At 46.2% G+C, this 18,505-nt stretch overlaps 1 protein-coding gene across 1 annotated transcript in view; it reads left to right on the top strand.

The window, feature by feature from the left end:
- The window catches only part of KANSL1 (KAT8 regulatory NSL complex subunit 1), a 1,638,220-nt gene that overhangs the window by 1,511,548 nt on the left and 108,167 nt on the right, over positions 1 to 18,505 (top strand). The window contains exon 13 of the mRNA XM_044060463.1: positions 3,455 to 3,483. Within this exon, the coding sequence (XP_043916398.1) occupies positions 3,455 to 3,483 (29 nt within the window). The remainder of the gene's footprint in view (positions 1 to 3,454; positions 3,484 to 18,505) is intronic.

Below are 18,505 nucleotides of genomic sequence, written 5' to 3'. Positions count from 1 at the left end.
ACAAGCCATGATTTTGTGGAGCACAGCATTGACTTAAGTACACCTACAAGCACAATTCCTGCCAGGAAAGACAAATGCTCTGGCAGACTAACTAAGCAGAAATTTCATGGATCCTCACGAGTGGAAACTAGTTCCACAAATCTTCAGCATAACAAGGAGATGGGGATGCCCAGACATAGATCTATTTGCCTCCCCTCACAACTGCCACCTACAGAGATTCTGCACAAGGACTTATCACAAACAAGCATGGAAAGTGGATGCGCCGTCATTCAGCTGGAAAACCCTAACAGTATTTGCCTTTCCTCCACTGCCTCTACTCCCAAGGTACTCCTAAAGGCCAGACAAGAGAAGCCAAAAATGATGCTGATTGCCCCGAATTGGCCACGCCAGCACTGGTACCCAATCCTAAAGAGCTTGTCTCCAGGCCCAGCCTGGGCATTACCTCAAATTCCTCATTTACTGACCCAACAAAACAATCCGATCCTGCGCAGCCAACTCAGAACCCTAAATCTGGCTGCATGGCGGATAATGCAACTATTCAGAACACACCTCTCTCTAAAACGGTTATGGATGTTATTTTGGAGGCCAGGAGGCCCAGCACCAGAAAATCTTATGCAGAAAAATGGAAGAGATTCTGTGCTTGGAACCAGGCACAAGGAATTGATACGCTTGTACCAAATATTCCTCAGATTTTACAATACCTAACTGAGATGCTGGACAAAGGCCTATCCTTCTCATCAATTAAGATCCATGCCTCTGCCATTTCAGCTCATTACAATACAGACCCACCTATTTTTTCACATCCACTGCTAAGGCAGTACATCAGAGGGGCCAAACACATAAGACCTCCAAGGAGAGCACCAATACCTGCATGGGACCTCAATTTTGTCTTGGAAAAGCTCACACTGCCTCCTTTTGAGCCAGCCAATACAGCTGAGATAAAATTCTTATCATGGAAAACAGCTCTGCTCCTAGCAATAACTTCAGCAAGAAGAGTCTCAGAGTTACAGGCATTAATGGCTGTGGAACCTTTTATTTTCCATCCGGACAGGGTTTCCTCTAAGGACATACCCAACATGTATGCCTAAGGTAGTGTCCAGTGTGGCTCTTAACCAAACCATTCATTTGCCTACCTTTTATCCAAACCCACAGAATAAAGGGGAGAGACTTCCGCATTATTTCGACATACACAGACATTTACGCTTCTACTTAGACAAAACCAAAGCTTTCAGAAAGACTGAGCAACTTTTAGTGGCATATGCTGCAGGATCACAAGGAAAGGCTATTTCAAAGCAGACTTTCAAAATGGATAGGCCACTGCATTCGTTTCAGCTATTCACAACATGGCAAATCAGTGCCTAAGGGCATTAGGCCACATTCAACCAGAGCAGCAGCTACTTCAGCAGCCTTCCTCAGAGGAGTACCAACCAAGGATATTTTAGAGGATGCAACTTGGACTTCAGTGCACACTTTTACAAAGCACTACCACTTACCTCTTTACTCTAAATCCAGAGCAGGCTTTGCCACTGCAGTTCTGCAGGGCCTCATAGCCACTCCTAATTCTATTTAGGCCCAGCCTCCAAACCTCAACTTTGGGATTCAACCCAAGTGTAATGACCAACAGTGAAACACTATGAACATAGTACAGTTGTGCACCTACCATAAATGTAGATGATGTAATGTGATCCTATCTCACCTACATTCATTACTGATGGGTTCGACTCGGCCATTATAACTAGCACAAAGTCCCTCATTGGCTGGTCTAACCCTGTATCCCAGGATGCATTATGCCCAAACCCCCAGATCTCGTTTTCCGCTCCTAGAGTAACGACGTGGTCTCGACTGTGGCCAAGTACCCTCTCTTTGTTTTTTCAACTATAGCTTCGAGTATTATTATATCAAAAAAGCTATTCTAATAGCTAGGTTGTCTGTTGTATCCTTGGTTGTGTCTGTTTGTTGTTGGTAATCCTTCTGTTTGGCGGGCTAGGCCCGTTTTAGTTAGAGGGCCTTTGCCCTATCTTGAGTGGTTACTGTACGGGCATTTAAGTTAGAGCCCCCCCCCCCTCCCTACCTTGTGTTGCGAGTGTGCTTGTGATTGTGTATTTCTAAATATTGTTGCTGCTTGTGGATTGTGTTCCTTATGTCGGGCAAGGAACCAAAAGAACATATGCCCATCTGGCTTTAAGAAATGTGCTAAATGTGCTTACAAAATGTCGCTAACTGACTGACACGCCAGCTGTGTATATTGCCTCGGTGCCATACACTTGCAGGAATCCTGCAGTGTGTGTCATGCTTTCTCTGCCAGGGTGTTACAGGAGAGAAAAAATAAACTTATCCTCAAGGGTTTAATTAAACCCTCCATTGAGGAAACGTTGACGTCCTCTCCTTTCTCTGAGAAACCCAGATCCAAGTCAAAAATGAAGTCTCCGGCTCCATCTAGTTCTTCGGAGCCTCCGGAGAAAAGATCTAAAACTACTTCTCCTTCCTCTGCTCCACTGGTCTCGGAGCCGCAGGAAGCACCATCCAAGGCTATGTCTCCTTCCTCGGTTCCACTGGTCTCTGAGCCGCAGGAAGTATGGTCTGTTGCGGGGTCGGCTTCTTCGACTCCACGGTCATCGGCACCGAAGGAGGTTGCGGTGGTTCTCGAGCCTACTTTGGCTCCGATCCTTTTGGAGCCGATTCGGAGCCGTTCCCCTACCTTTGTCTCTGTTCCGACCGAGAATGTTTCTCGGCCCCCGTCTGTCTCCTCAAAGTCCTCCAGGCTCTCGAATTCGGATGTTGATAGGGTGGTCCAGAGGCTCCTCCAGTCGCCAGTGTTAACTAAATTATTTTCGGCTCCAGCCCAGTCGGCTCCGGAGCCAGCTACTATATCGGTTCCGTTTCTTCCTCTTCCGACAACCTCGGTGTCGTCGGTGCCGGAGTCTGCCGAATCGAGTGAAGTCCCTGGGTCCGCTCCGAAACCTCCTGCGAGTCTTTCGGATCCGACATTGGCTCCAACCTTTTCCATTCCGTCTACATGTTTCGGTACTCGGGTGTCCTCAGTCGGACCCGAGGGGAATACATAGGTGCTTCAGACTGCGGCTCCGAGTCTCCCCCTTGGTGCTTCGGCTAGGGGTACCCCAACTCCGGTCATTGTCTCTGAGGCGGGTTTTTCGTCCGATTCTGGTGGACCTGCCTTCGAGGCTATGAGGAGCGCGCTGGCCAAGTCCATCGTGACTTAACCTGAATCAGCAACTCCTTCTCTAGACGCTGCGACTAGAGCTTCTGGTGCCCCCCTATCTCTGGACAGCAGGGCTCCCGGGCCTGAGGATACTTCCATGTGTAGTCCCCTACTTTCTGATGGCCCTTCAGAATCTGTCCCTGAAGAGCCTCCCAGGAAGAAGTTGTGTAAGAGGAAGCACGTAGACTCCCCAGATGAGTCTTGTCACCACGGACACCGACCTTGATGATGCAGAAGGGTCCCCGAAGTCGTCCTCTGATGCTGTCTCGTTCTCCGGTATCCTGGAGATCGAGACAGCGGGGCGACTGGCCTTCCAAAAAACATTCTGAGGAGTCTGTCTTCCTCAAGGCCTTCGGAGCCCAGCCTTCCGCCTCCTGGGTGTCTCCACCCTTCGATGAGTTATTGGATCTTATTTGTCGAAGGGTGTGGGAGCACCCTGACTCTGTGGAGCCAGTTCCTAGCCACCCCAATAAGTTTTTATCTGCGCCTCCTGGAAAAGAATTTCTGACCAAGGGAGTACCTGTGGATGCCATGGTAGTGGCATCCGCCACCCAGCAGGACGTGGCGGAGGCTTCTACCTCCATCCATCCTCTTAATAAGGAGTCTAGGAGTATGGATAGGTATGGGAAGCATACCTTGTCTTCAGCGACCTTTACCTTGCGGTCGCTGAATTACTTATCATTTTACGTGGCTCCAAAGGGATCTCATAAAGGAGTTGGGAGATATCCTGTCGGGTAACCTGCCTGAGGCGTTGGCCCAGTCTAACGCCCAGCTGTCTATCCTTTCTTCCATCGTCAACTCGTCCATGAGGCTCATATCTTATGCAGCCGAAGGTGCGGGTAGAGCAGCGTGTTCGGGCGTAGCCCTTAGGAGGCAAGCTTGGATGCGCTTGTGTCATTTTGCGGAGGCTTTCAAGTAGTCTTTCACGGATGCCCCATTTGACGGGTCCTCCCTTTTTGGACCTAAAGTGAAAGACACCCTCACTAGATGTGAGCAGGAGGGTAAGACTGTCTGCCATTGGGGCCCGTTTTTCACTTCCCACTAGGCCTTATCTAAAGGCTCAGAGGGGAGGGAAAATGTGGTTCAGAAAGTCTCAAAAGTCTTCCCCTGCCCATCAAAGTGACCCCCCCCCCCTCCAGGGGCAGAGGAGGGAGGAATTTTAATGGAAGGCGTCGCCCTAGAGGCGGTGGAGGCCCCCGCAATACAGGAGACCGCGAGTCTTTTCGTGGTTCTTCCTACCAACGTCCCTGAGGGATTACCCGACTGTGCATCCGTCCCTGAGGGATTACCCGACTGTGCGTCTCCGGAGCCAATCAGGGGTCGTTTTTCGGAGCATCTTCAAGCCTGGGAGTCAATCACTTAGGATCAATGGGTGCTTCGTATCATCACCGGAGGTTACACCATTCCCCTTTTTCGTCCCCCCCCCTCCGTCAAGGAAAATCCCGGACGTTCCACCAGTCAACGGGATCAGGCAGCAATAGAGGTTTCAAAGCTGCAAGAAAAAGGAGTCATCCAACCAGTCCCCGCAGACCAGATCGGATTGGGAAACTTACTCAAGGTTATTTTTGGTGCCAAAAAGAACAGGGGACTTGAGACCCATTCTGGATCTCAGCCATTTAAACCACTTTATAAAGAAGTCCAAGTTCCGAATGGTCACTTTGCAATCCATTTTCCCATTGCTGGAAAAAGGAGTATGGATGTGCTCCCTCTACCTCAAGGATGCCTATTATCACATCAAGATAAACAAGGCTTCCAGGAATCATTTACGCTTCCGGCTGGGAGCCAGTCATTTTCAATTCCGGGCCCTGCCCTTTGGTCTCACCACAGCCCCCAGGGTGTTCACCAAGTGTCTGGCAGTGGTGACAGCTCACCTGTGACGTCCAGGATTCCAGGTGTTTCCTTATTTAGACGACTGGCTCCTCACTGCCCCCACCAGGCATCTACTTGTTCAAGCCACGAGAGCTACTGTCAAATTGGGCCATCTTCTAGGGATTTCATTCAACTGGGCAAAGTCTGTATTGCTGCCATCACAGCGTGTTACCTTTATCGGCGCAGAGCTAGACTCTGTAGAGATGAGAGCCTTTCTACCGACAGAGAGAATAAAAGTATTACAGGCCCAAGTCCTGGCTTTACTACCCCGCAGAAAAGCTCAAGCCAGGATGGTTCTTCAGTTGTTGGGATCAATGGCGGCTACCATTCTTCGTTCCGCTGGCCAGGTTACACATGCGAATACTTCAGTGGCTCCTTTCGGCCCAGTGGTCATATCAGGAACGCCCCTTGTCCCACCCGATTCTTATCATGGAGAGATGCCAGCAAGATCTGTGTTAGTGGCTTCTCTCGTCCAATCTGGACCAAGGGAGACCCTTGCGCCCCCCGTCCCCTATTGCCACAGTAACCACGGATGCCTCCCAAATAGGGTGGGGGGGGGCCATTATCTGGGCGAGACGGTCCAAGGTACGTGGCAAGACCATGAGGTTCACTTGCATATCAATGTTCTAGAGATGAAAGCGGTGCTTCTAGCGTTGCAGGCACTTCACAGCTCTCTTCCCAGGGGAACTATTGCGATTCTCTCCGACAGTATGTCGGTTGTCTGGTATCTGAACAAGCAGGGAGGAACCAAGTCCTACCCCCTTTGCAGAGAGGCCAAGAGAGTGTGGAATTGGGCGATCGCTTTCCAGCACTTTCTAGTGGCAACACACATTCCGGGGAAGTCCAGTGTGATAGCAGACAGGCTGAGCAGAGCTATTCTGATGCCTCACGAGTGGTCCCTGAACGACAGTGTGGCTGCGCAGATCTTCTCCAAGTGGGGTCTTCCCTGCTGCGACCTCTTTGCCAGTCCCCTGAATGCAAAGTGCAGCAATGTTTTCACTCTGATCCCCCCACAGGGGGAGTCTCCCAGGGATGCTCTAGTCCACAATTGGTCCTCCGGTCTGCTCTATGCCTTCCCGCCAGTCCCTCTGCTACCCAGAGTGATTCAGAAGGCCACCTGCTTGGGAAGCAAAATGATTTTGATTGCACCACACTGGCCCCGTCAAGTTTGTTTCCCCTTCCTTCGGAAGTATGCGGTGGATGGCCCTTGGATTCTGGACCCAGCTCCAGACCTATTGACTCATCAGTCAAGACAGCGCCATCCATCCCTACGAACACTCAAGCTCGCTGCCTGGCTCCTCCACTTCCGACCTTAGACAGCATATTTTTACCCCGGAAGTAGTTCATATTCTGTCTTCCTCCCACAAGTCTTCTACTAGGAAAATATACTCTAGTAAATTTAAGAGATTTGCAATTTGGGCTCAGCAACGTGATCTGGACCCCCTTACAGCACCGGTGTCCGCAGTGTTATATTTCTTAGCTACTCTCTTTAGACAAGGTTCGGCTGCCTCCACCATAAAGGTTCAGTTGGCAGCATTCTCCAATTATCATGTTGCACATGAGCCTTCCTTTATGGGTCATAAGCTGTGTAAAGCCTTTCTGAAAGGAACCTGGCTGCTGCGCCCTCCGGTTTCGCAACCCGTTTTGCCATGGGATTTAGATGTGGTGCTCAGAGCTTTGACTTCCTCTCCCTTTGAGTCACAGCCTCCTGCGAATTGAAATTTCTGTCATGGAAGACTGCCTTCTTGGTAGCCATAACTTCAGCCAGAAGAGTATCGGAGCTTCAAGCTCTTTCTGCTAAACCTCCTTAATTAATTTTTCATAAGGACAGAGTATCACTGCGACTTAATCCTTCTTTTCTCTCTAAGGTCTCTTCTGCCCTTTGTCTCCACCAGTCTATTGAGCTTCCGGTCTTTTTCCCAAGGTTCTCCAACAAAGCGAAATACAAATTGCACCAGTTGGATGTGCATAGACAACTGAGGTTTTATTTAAATAGGACACAACAGGAGAGAAAATCAGATCAGTTGTTTGTGTCTTTTTTGGACAATAGAATGGGCAGATCTGTAACTAAGGGCACCATAGCTAAGTGGATTAGAGACTGCATCTCTTTTATTTATGCATTAGCGGGTAAGGATCTTCCCTTTACAGTTAGGTCGCATTCTACCAGGGCTATGTCAACTTCAGTGGCCTTTCATGCTAGATTATCCATAGATAAGATATGTGCAGCGGCTACTTGGACTTCTCCACATACCTTTATTTCTCATTACAAACTGGACGTGGCCTCTAGAGGTCGGGTTTCCTTTGGTTCCACAGTGCTCAGGAGTGTTTTCCAGTGAGCCTCCCGGGATTTAGGTGCTAGGGACGCTGTCCCATCAGTAATGAATGTAGGCGAGATAGGATCACATTACATCTTTTAGTTATGTACTTACCATAACGATAGATGTATGTGATCTATCTCGCCTACATTCTTACGTACCCGCCCTCCTTCCCCCTACCTGTTGGACTTGGAGGAAACCTGTATTCTGATTTCTCTGAGGATATTATTTTTTCTCTTCTCTTACTTATTTATCCTTGTGGTATGGTGTATGTGGGAGAATCATGTTGGGGCAAACAAGATCTGGGGGTTTGGGCGTGATGCATCCTGGGATACAGGGTTACCCAGCCAATGAGAGACTTCGTGCTAGTTATAGTGGCCGAGTCGGAGCTGATTCTCTGCTCCGAACCCGTCAGTAATGAATGTAGGCGAGATGGATCACATACATCTATCGTTATGGTAAGTACATAACTAAAAGTTCGAGTGTATTCACTATTGCAGTCCAGGTTACCCTCCCTCCATCCCCCTTTTCATTGCTGGGACTTGTCTATACTTCTCTTGTCTATGCAACCTATGTGGTGTATTTGCTTGTAGATGAAGGTAATGATTATGTTACTGCATGCTTTTTTATAAGCAGTATTTTCAGCCTACTTTTTTGGGGGCACCTGACATCTGGGGCAATAAAAACTGAAGAATATGGAGTCGGCTGCATCTTTTATACCCCTGGCGCACTGACGTCCGGGAAGAGGCGACAGCAACCCACGCCAGACCAGGACTTTGGAATTCAGGCCGACTGCGGGTAGCCTGCCAGCAGGATAACCCAAGTGTAATGACTGCAACAGTGAATACACTCTAACATCTCCATTTATGGTAGGTACACAACTGTACTTTGTGTGCACTTACCATAAATGTAGATGTTCGAGTGTATTCACTGTTGCAGTCCTGGTTTCCCTCCCTCCTTCCCCCTTTTTGTGGTCCTCTCCTAATGTTCTTCGTGTTTCACTGTTGCAGTCATTACATTTGGGTAATCTGCTGGCAGGTTGCCCTCAGTCGGCCTGAATTCCAAAATCTTGCGTCCTGCGTCAGTTGCGGTCTTCTCTTCCATGATGTCAGGGGTATAAAACGTGCAGCCAACGCCATTTTCTTTAGTCTTTCTTGCCGCGCAGTGTCTGAAGCAGAAGCATTTCGCAAGTGCCGGTCGGCCGACTACTGAAATATTCGAGTTTGAGTTTCAGAACCAGTGTCTTCACTAAAGCCAAGTACCCCATTGGGGAAACATTTTTCTTGCTTTTTACCGATGTCAGAAAAAGTTAATAATTGTATTACTTGTGGGAAGCAAATACCTCATAAGGATTTCCATTTGTACTGTATTCCTTGCCTAGGCCCTGATCACAATGTGCCTGGCTGTTGGTTTTGTGCTAGATTTAACCAAGGCACTATTAAGCGTCTGTATATTTTTGCGTCAAAGTATTTTGGAAACAGATTTAACTACCCAGAAATGTCGGATAGCAATCTGACTACCGGAGTACATAAAAAATGCAAAGAAAAGGACCGAGAGAGGCAGTCTAGATCCAAAACAGACGACAAAGCTCCGCCAGTCACCGGTTTGCCAGTACTCAGTGAGGTGCTTTCGCAGCCCCTGATACCTTCAAGTCGCAGGCCTCTACTGACACCCATGTGGAGTCTGGCATGCCGCACGGTACTCAAGGTATTGGACCCGATGGATGTATCTCCCTCGGATGGGTCCAGAGCCGCTGAGCAGGCACCGGCTTCTGAGGGTGTATTCAGATCTCAACATTTGTATATCAAACCGACAGCTGCAAAACCAAAGACAAAAGCAACTTCTAAAACTAAAAAAAAAACGATGAATGAGCAGATGATAAAAATGGCTGAATACCTTATTACCTTGATCAGGGGTACCCATCCCCCTCCAGATAAGAGGCCTAGGCAAGACACTGATTATGAATCTTCAGATCAGGTTTCTATTTCTTCTAATTCCTTTTCTGATCAGGAATTATCTATACCTTCCTATGAGGATTCTGATGCTGAGGAGTCTATTCCATCTGCATCTCCTCCTGAGGATTATTCATTTGGAGAAACCTTGCATACTTTGAGGGAGCATTTTCACTGGGAGAGTCAAGACTTCTCAGAATCAAAATCGAGGCTCAGGGATTTCCTCCTCCCTCAGCACAAGCCTTTAGCCATTCCCCCTGTTTTAGACATTGTGGATGATGGGTTTTCGGAGTCAAGCTTGACCCCGGACTCCTTATCTCAGTCTCCCAATAAGCCTGATAGCTATTACAGGGTCCCTGACTAACATAAATTTTTATTTAAAAACCCTGCTGCTGATCCTGAAACTATTTCACAGGGCCCAAAGGGAGTTAAGGCTTCAACAGCAAAAAATTCTAGCCCCTCTGACAGATTCAAGGGCACTGGACAGATGGGGAAAAAAGTTTTATAAATCTGCAACATTGGCAGTCAGGGCCTTAAACTGTCAATTTCATATGCTTAAATACCAACGACATGTTATGGGATTGCTGAAACAGAAAATTGTTGATTTCAGAATGTGCAGAAAATAAAGAATTGCAGGAATTATTGCATGCAGCTGAACAAGTTGGAAAGCATACTTTGCGATGTGGTTTTTATTCTTTAGAGGCCTCCTGCAGGGACGCAGTTACTGGATCTGTTATTAGGAGGCATGCCTGGTTAAAGGAAAAAATAATTGCCTGATAATGTTAAAGCTAAATTGCAAGATGCACCTTTACAGCATGATTCTCTGTTTGGTATTAAAGCAGAAGAGGTTTTAAAGAAAACTGAAGACAAAGCTAAGTCTATGCAAGCTGTTGGACATCTTACAAGTGCAGCCACCAAGATTCAGTAGACACTGGCCTACAAAAAAATTGGTCCTTTCTTGTGTCAGACGAGCTCAAAGGGGCAAATCCAGATGCCCTAAGGGTTCCAGATTCCAGGCACAAGACTCCTGTAGGTCAAAGCAGTGGGGCGCATCCACCTCCAAATCTGGAGGAGATAAAGCGCAAACCTACAGAAAGCAATCCCAATGACTTCCCTCTGCCTACACCAAGCACTTACCTTTTGGCAGCACCCATAGGGGGAGAATTAGCACATTTTGCTCAAAATTGGCGGTTAATAACCCAGGACAAGTGGGTGCTAAACATCGTATCACGGGGATACAGATTCCATTTCCACACTCTGCCAATGGCAAATGGTTGGCCAGATCTGCCAAAAAATCAATGGGCAGAGGCACAGAAACAGATTGTCACTCATGGATATGAGGGCCATTCAGACAGTACCAGAACAGGAAAAAGGACAAGGTTTTTACTCGAGACTGTTCTTGGTATCCAGAAAGGACAAGGCCTGGCAGCCAATAGATTTTGAACACATACCTGGACATTTCAAAATGCTCACTTTGCAGCAGCTTCTGCCCATGCTGGGGAAGTATGCTTGGCTGGTGACTTTAGACCTAAAAGAGGCATGCCTGCATGTCCCAATAAGACAATCGTGCAGAAGATAACTCAGATTTAATGCTGGCTTAATGCATTACCAATTCTCTGCACTGCCCTTTGGCTTATCTACTGTTCCCGGAGTCTTTACAAAGTGCCCTGCACCAGTAATTGCATTTTGCAAAGTAGTATACAAATATGTCCTTACTTGGACGACTGTCTCAAGCAGAGAGCAAGGACATTCTTCTTCGACACCTGGCGTTTGTGAAAAGGCTTCTAACATGCCTAGGGTACACAGTAAACGAAAAGAAATCACAACTGGTACCCTCTCAAAAGATAACATTCCTGGGTGCAAGCATGAATACAACTGCCCAGATGGCTTACCTCACGCCAGACAAAGGCAACTGACTACTTACTTCAAACTGATGACAAAAGCACAGTCTTTTGCAAGATGAATTCTGCAGGCTCTGGGCTTCATGGCATCCTGCATCCTACTAATTCCATATGCAAGACTGCATATGAGGAAACTTCAATGGTACCTAAAAAGTTTATGGAGTCAACATTCACACAGTCTGGAAACAAAGATTCCTCTCATTCCCTGCCTGCAGCAGGAGTTTCTATGGTGGGCAAAGGCCTGTCACCAAAACATGGGACAGCCCTTCACTTTACCCCCTGCCAGCCAAACCTTAACAGACGCAGAATATGCCTGGGGGGCCCACACGACAGGAAGATGCATTCAGGGCATATGGGCACCAAAACAAATGCATCTTACATATCAACCAAAAAGAGATGCTAGCTGTTCAAAATCCCATAACAGCCTTCAAGGACTTGCTTCATCCAGGGCAACTACTGATAAAGACGGACAACACCAGTCATGTGGTATATAAACAAGCAAGGGGGCACACACTCATACCCCCTTTGCAGATTAGCCATGGCACTGTGGGACACAGCTTTGACATACCAAATACATCTTCAAGCTCAGTTCTTGCCAGGAAAACAAAATACTCTGGCAGTCGATTTAAGCAGAAACCTTATGGATCCTCACAAGTGGAAACTAAATCCACAAGTCTTCAGCATAATAACAGAGAAATTGGGGAGCCCAGACATAGATCTATTTGCCTCTCCTCAAAATTATCAATTAAAAAGATTATTCACAAGGACTTATCACAGACAAGCGTGGAAAGTGGACACTCTAGCCTTCAGTTGGAAAAACCTATCAGTTTACACCTTTCCTTCTCTGCCTCTTCTACCCAAGGTCCTCCTAAAAGTCAGACAAGAGAAGCCAAAGATGATATTAATTGCCCCGCACTGGCCCTGCCAATACTTGTACACAAGCCTAAGGAACTTGTCTCAGTACCCAGCTTGGATCTTGCCTCAAAGACCACAACTACTGTCCCAGCAAAACAATCAGATCCTGCACAATCAACTACAGACTCTGAACCTGGCAGCATGGCTAATCATGTAATCATACAAACGACACCTCTCAGTAAAACTGATGGATGTTATTTTGGAAGCCAGAAGGCCTAGTACTAGAAAATCTTATGCTGACAAATGGAAGATATTCTGTGCTTGGAATCAATTACAAGGAACTGATGCAGCAGAACCACATATTCCTCAGATATTACAATACTTGACTGTGATGCTTGACAAAGGCCTATCTTTCTCTTCAATCAAAATCCATGCCTCTGCCATTTCGGCTCATTACAATACAGAGCCACCAATCTTTTCTCATCCTTTAATAAAGCAGCGTCTTAGAGGAGCCAAAAATTTAAGGCCTCCTAGAAGATCACCACTACCTGCATGGGACCTCAATTATGTGTTGGAAAAGCTCACCCTGCCTCTATTTGAACCAGCTACTACCGCTGATATAAAGTTCTTATCATGGAAGACAGCTCTGCTACTAGCAATTACTTCAGCAAGAAGAGTTTCAGAGCTACAGGCCGTCATGGCTGTAGAGCCTTCTATCATATTTTACCCAGACAGGGTGTGTCTGAGGACAAATCCTACTTTTATGCCTAAGGTGGTTTCCAGTGTGGCTCTTAAACTATTCATCTTCCAACTTTTTATACAAATCCGCAGATCAAAGGGGCGAAAATTCTGCATTCCTTGGACGTACACAGACAGCTAAGATTCTGCTTGAACAAGACTAAAGCTCTAAGAAAAACTGAGCAATTACTAGTGTCATATGCTGCAGGATCAGAAGGAAAGGCTATTTCAAAGCAGACAATTTCAAAGTGGATAAGTCACTGCATCCGTTTCTGCTACTTACACTATGGTAAACCTGTGCCCAAGGGCATTAGGTCTCATTCCACCAGAGCGGCAGCAACTTCAACAGCCTTTCTCAGAGGAGAACAGACCAAAGACATTCTAGAGGCTGCTACTTGGAGTTTTGTTCACACCTTTACAAAGCATTACCATTTGCCTCTACTCAAGTCCAGGGCAGGCTTTGCCACTGCAGTGCTACAGGGCCTTATAGCCACGCGTTAATGCTGTTAAGCTCCAGCCTCACAACCATAGCTTTGGGATTCTACCCAAATGTAATGACTGCAACAGTGAAACACGAAGAACATAGTACAGTTTTGTACACTTACCATAAATGTAGATGTTAGAGTGTATTCACTGTTGCAGTCCTGGTTACCCTCCCTCCAGCCCCCTGTCTTTCTATACTTTCTACACTTTCTACCTATCCTCTTTTTTTGCCCGTATCTTCTGGAAATGGTGTTTACTTTTTACTGGACGTGTTCTACACCATTTGATTGCTCCTGAAATCTGGAGCAAGAAAAACTGATGTAGTGGCATCTGCTGCATGTTTTATACCCCTGACGACCTGACGTCATTAATGAGGTGACAGCATCCGACGCAGAAATCCCAAGACTGTGGTATTCGGGCCAACTGAGGGTTATCTGCAGGTAGATGACCCAAGTGTGATGACTGCAACAGTGAATACACTCGGAACATCTACATTTATGATAAGTGTACACAACTGTACTATGTCTCTACCTTGGATGAGTCCAGAGCCACTGTGCAGGCACCAGCTTCTGAGGGTGTATTCCAACCTACCAATGTTCGAATTAAACCAACAACTTTGTATTTAGCTAAAACTGCCGAGTTTCATAGACCCAGATTACGCACTATGCCTAGAAAACAGACAACCAAAGTGCATGCTCAAGCTCCCATGCCACAAAAACGAATGCTTAGAATGGCTGAAGACCTTATTACTCTAATTAGGAGAAGCCAGCCTTCCCCAACTAAGAGACAAAAAATTGAGTTTCCCTCTGATTCTACAGACCAGAAGTCCAGTGACTCTGACCCTTCTGATAATCAGGACAGAGGATTTTTCTTTTGGTGAAACCTTGCATACTTTGAGCATTTCAGCTAGGAAATGCCAGGGCTACCCTCAGTCCAAAAAGAGACTGAGAGAATTTTGAGTCCTCCACACAGGCCTCTAGCTATACCCCCTGTCCTGAATGTTGTAGATATCTTCATGGAATCCAGTCTTACTCCAGACACTTTACCACCGGCCCCTAGGAAACTTGAGGGGTACTACAGAGTACCTGATTTTCACAAATTTCTCAAAGAATCGTACTGCATATCCAGAGACTATTTCCCACGGACCTAAAGGTATTAAGGCTACTACAACCAAAAATCCTACCCCTTCAGACAGGGATTACAGAGCTTTAGACAGGTGGGGTAAGAAGGTATATACCTCTGCAACTCTTGCCATCAGGGCATTGTATTGCCAGTTTCACATGTTGAAGTACCAGCAGCATATCATGGAACTAATTAAACAAAAAAATGGTGTTACTTCCAGATTGTGCAGAAAATAAAGAGTTACAAGAGTAGCAGAAGAGCAAATCAAGGCTATACTCCAAATATCAAATTCCACACATAACTATATGAAAATGAACAGATAGAAACAGCAAACTGCTGAAAACTTGATTTTATGAAAAAACTGGCAAGCGCTTACACCCATAAGGTCTTTTTCAAGCCAATTACAAATTCATCAGTGTAAAAATTCAAACTTAAATAGGCAGTAAAACGTTGTCATCTTAGTGACATCACTTCCCATACCGTAGTCAATTTAAAAAACAATCAAGTTTATAAGTCTGGAGTCAGGGCTATTCAACCTGTCCCAGCAGAACAAAGGGGACATGGTTTTTACTCCAGACTGTTTCTGGTCCCCAAAGAAGAAAACTCTTGGCATCCTATCCTGGATCTTCTCAACACCTTTTTGGTGGTTTCAAAATTCAAAATGCTAACTCTCCAACAGGTGCTTCCTGTGCTAGCCAAGGACTCCTGGCTAGCAACCCTAGATTTAAAAGAAAATTATCTGCACATCCCAATAAGGGAATCTTGCAGGAAATACCTACTCTTCACAGCAGGCTCTATGCACTGTCAATTCTCTGCACTTCCCTTTGGCTTATCTACTGCACCCAGGGTATTCACAAAGTGCCTAGCTCCAGCCATTGCATATTGCAGGCCGAGAGTAATTCAAATTTACCCATACTTGGATGATTGCCTGATTCAGGCGGACAGTCAGGAATTGCTACTTCAGCACCTGGCATTTGTAAAGAGACTTCTAACTTCACTGGAGTACACCATCAACGAAAAGAAATCGCAACTGGTACCCAGCCAACAGATTGTATTCCTGGGAGCAAGCTTGAAAACAACTTCCCAGATGGCATTCCTCACTCCAGAGACACAAATTTATGTGACAATCTATTTCAATCTACTGGCCACCAAAACCCGGCTGTCTGCAAGAAAAATACTGCAAGCCCTAGGGTTCATGCTTTTTGCATTCTACTAATTCCATATGCAAGACTGCATATGAGGAAACGTCAATGGTACCTAAAAAGTCTTTGGTGTCAACATTCTCAGTACCTGGAAACAATGATTCCTATCATTCCCTGCCTAAGGGAAGAGTTTCTTTGGTGGGCAGAGGCCTGCAACCACCACAAGGGACTCCATTTTACTCTACCCCCTGCCGCCCAAACCCTAACAGACTCATCGGTCTATGCATGGGGGCTAACATGGCAGGGCAGTGCATTCAGGGCAAATGGAACCCAAAGCAAATGCACCTGCATATCAATCAAAAATAAATGTTAGGTGTACAGAGTACTCTTGACAGCCTTCAAGGGCCGTATTCTTCCAGGACAACTATTGGTAAAGACAGATAACACCACAGTTATGTGGTACATAAACAAGCAGGGGGGAACCCATTCCTACTTACTCTGCAGACTAGCCATGGCTCTGTGGAACACAGCCTTGAGGAAGCAAGTGCAGTTAAAAGCTCAATTCCTGCCAGGCAAACTAAATTCACTGGCAGATGACTTAAGCAGAAATCTCATGGACCTACACGAGTGGAAACTGGAACCCAGTGTATTCAAGCTTTTGAGGAACAGGTGGGGGACACCAGAGGTGGACCTTTTTGCTTCCCCTCAGAACTATCAATTGAGCAAATATTGCACCAGAACTTCCCACAGCCAAGCTTGGAAAGTGGATGCCCTGTCCTTCACCTGGGAAAGCCTCTGTCTTTGCCTTTCCCCATCTGCCACTCCTCTCGAAGGTTCTACTAAAAATCAAAAAGGACAAGCAAAGGGCAATCCTGATTACGCTAGACCGGTCACGCCAGCACTGGTACCCTCTTTTTTGCACAGTATGACAGTGCTACAACCATGGCACCTGCCTCAGACTCCTTCCCTGCAGTCCCAGCAGGCGGGCCGGATTCTGCACCCTCCGCTACAGACCCTGAATCTTGCAGCCTGGCTAATCCCCTGAATTTAACACCAACAACCCTTAGTAAGCAGGTGCTGGATGTCATTCTTGAGGCAAGGAGGCCTAGTACTAGAAAATCCTATTCGGAAAAATGGAAAAGATACTGTTCAGGGAATGGGCACAACTGTGTCCAGCTTACCTCATACTAGATTACTTAACAGAAATGCTCCACAAAGGTCTATCCTTCTCTCCAATTAAGATTCATGCCTCCGCCATCTCAGCTCATTATAATACTGAGCCACCCCTCTTCTCTCATCCTTTGGTAAAACAGTTCCTGAGAGGAGCCAAAAATTTAAGACCCTCACAGGAGAGCTCCCACTCCAGCCTGGGACCTTAACTTGGTATTAGAAAAGTTCACACCTCCGTCCTTTGAACCTGGGGCCACAGCAGAGTTAAAATTCCTTTCATGGAAAACAGCTTTACTTCTAACCATCGCTTAAGCAAGAAGAGTGTCTGAATTGCAAGCCCTTATGGCAGTGGAACCCTTCATTATCTTCCATGCAGACAGGGTTTCCTTCAGGACTTAATCCATCTTTTATGCCCAAGGTGGTGCCTAGTGTGGCTTTAAACCAGTCCATTCATTTGACAACCTTTTTTTCTAATCCTCAAAATAAAGGGGAAAGGATCCTGCATTCTCTGGACGTGCACAGGAAGCTTAGGTTCTATCTGGACAGGACTAAGCCTCTCAGAAAATCTGACCAGCTGCTAGCCAGCTTTGCTGCAGGGGCAGAGGGCAAGGCCATTTCAAAGCAAACCATTTCTAAATGGATAGCACACTGCATCCATTTCTGCTACAAGCACAATGGGAAACCTACCCCACAAGGGATCAGAATTTGTTCCACTAGGGCTACATCTACCTCTACAGCATTTCTTAGGGGAGTCCCTACCAGGGACATCCTGGCAGCTGCAACCTGGGGCTCTCTGCACACTTTCACCAAGCACTACCACTTGCCTCTATTTTCTAAATCCAGAGCTGGATTTGCCACAGCAGTCTTACAGGGCTTGATTGCCAGCCCTAATGCTTCATAACTACCTCCACCCTTTCTTAACTTTGGAAATCAACCCAAATGTGATGACAGCAACAGTGAAACATGAAGAACATAGTGCAGCTATGTAAACATAAATGTAGATGTTCCATTGTATTCACTGTTGCAGTCTTGGTTACCCTCCCTGCAGCCCACCTCACTTTTCTTGACTTCTATCCTATCTTTTTTTTTTTTTTTGTCTAGCATATCTTATATCATTGGTATTTGTTTTTTGCTAGGGGTATTACATACCATGTAATTGCTTCCTATTTTGGGGGCACCTGACATCTGGGGCAAGAAAAACTGATGTAATGGCATCGGCTGCATGTTTTATACACCTGATGATCTGACGTCATGGAAGAAGCAACAGCATCTGATGCAGAAATCCCAAGACTCTGGTATTCAGGCCGGCTGAGTACTACCTGCAGGCAGAAAACCCAAATGTGATGGCTGCAGCAGTGAATGCACTCTATCTACATTTATGTTAAGTGTACACAACTGTACTTTATGGTAAGTTCTTACACAACTTTGCTTTCAGAGTAGAATCTGTCAAATACACTACCTATAAAATATCAGGGTTTTCTCAACGGTCAGTGTTAGGACCTCCACTGTGTATTAATCTTGGCTAGTCTTTATCCTCACTGATTACTTGGTCTCAAGTGTCAAGCAAGTGTAAGGAATGTGTAACTGATAGTGTCTGATTTTTTTTTTGTGTGTCTAAAGTCAAAATGAAAAGTCAACTTCAAGAAGGCAGAGTCCATGCTGTTAGGTACATACTAAAAGATGGCATATTTTCATGTTGCAGTATTTCAAACCCTTGGAGTTTTCCTCCTTTCTTGGC

This window comes from Protopterus annectens, chromosome 2.part0, assembly GCF_019279795.1.
Source record: "Protopterus annectens isolate FY-2018-M chromosome 2.part0, PAN1.0, whole genome shotgun sequence".
In the NCBI taxonomy this organism is placed as follows: Eukaryota; Metazoa; Chordata; order Ceratodontiformes; family Protopteridae; genus Protopterus; species Protopterus annectens.
Note: the sequence above shows the minus strand (reverse complement) of the source record. Positions and strands in the feature narration are given on the sequence as shown.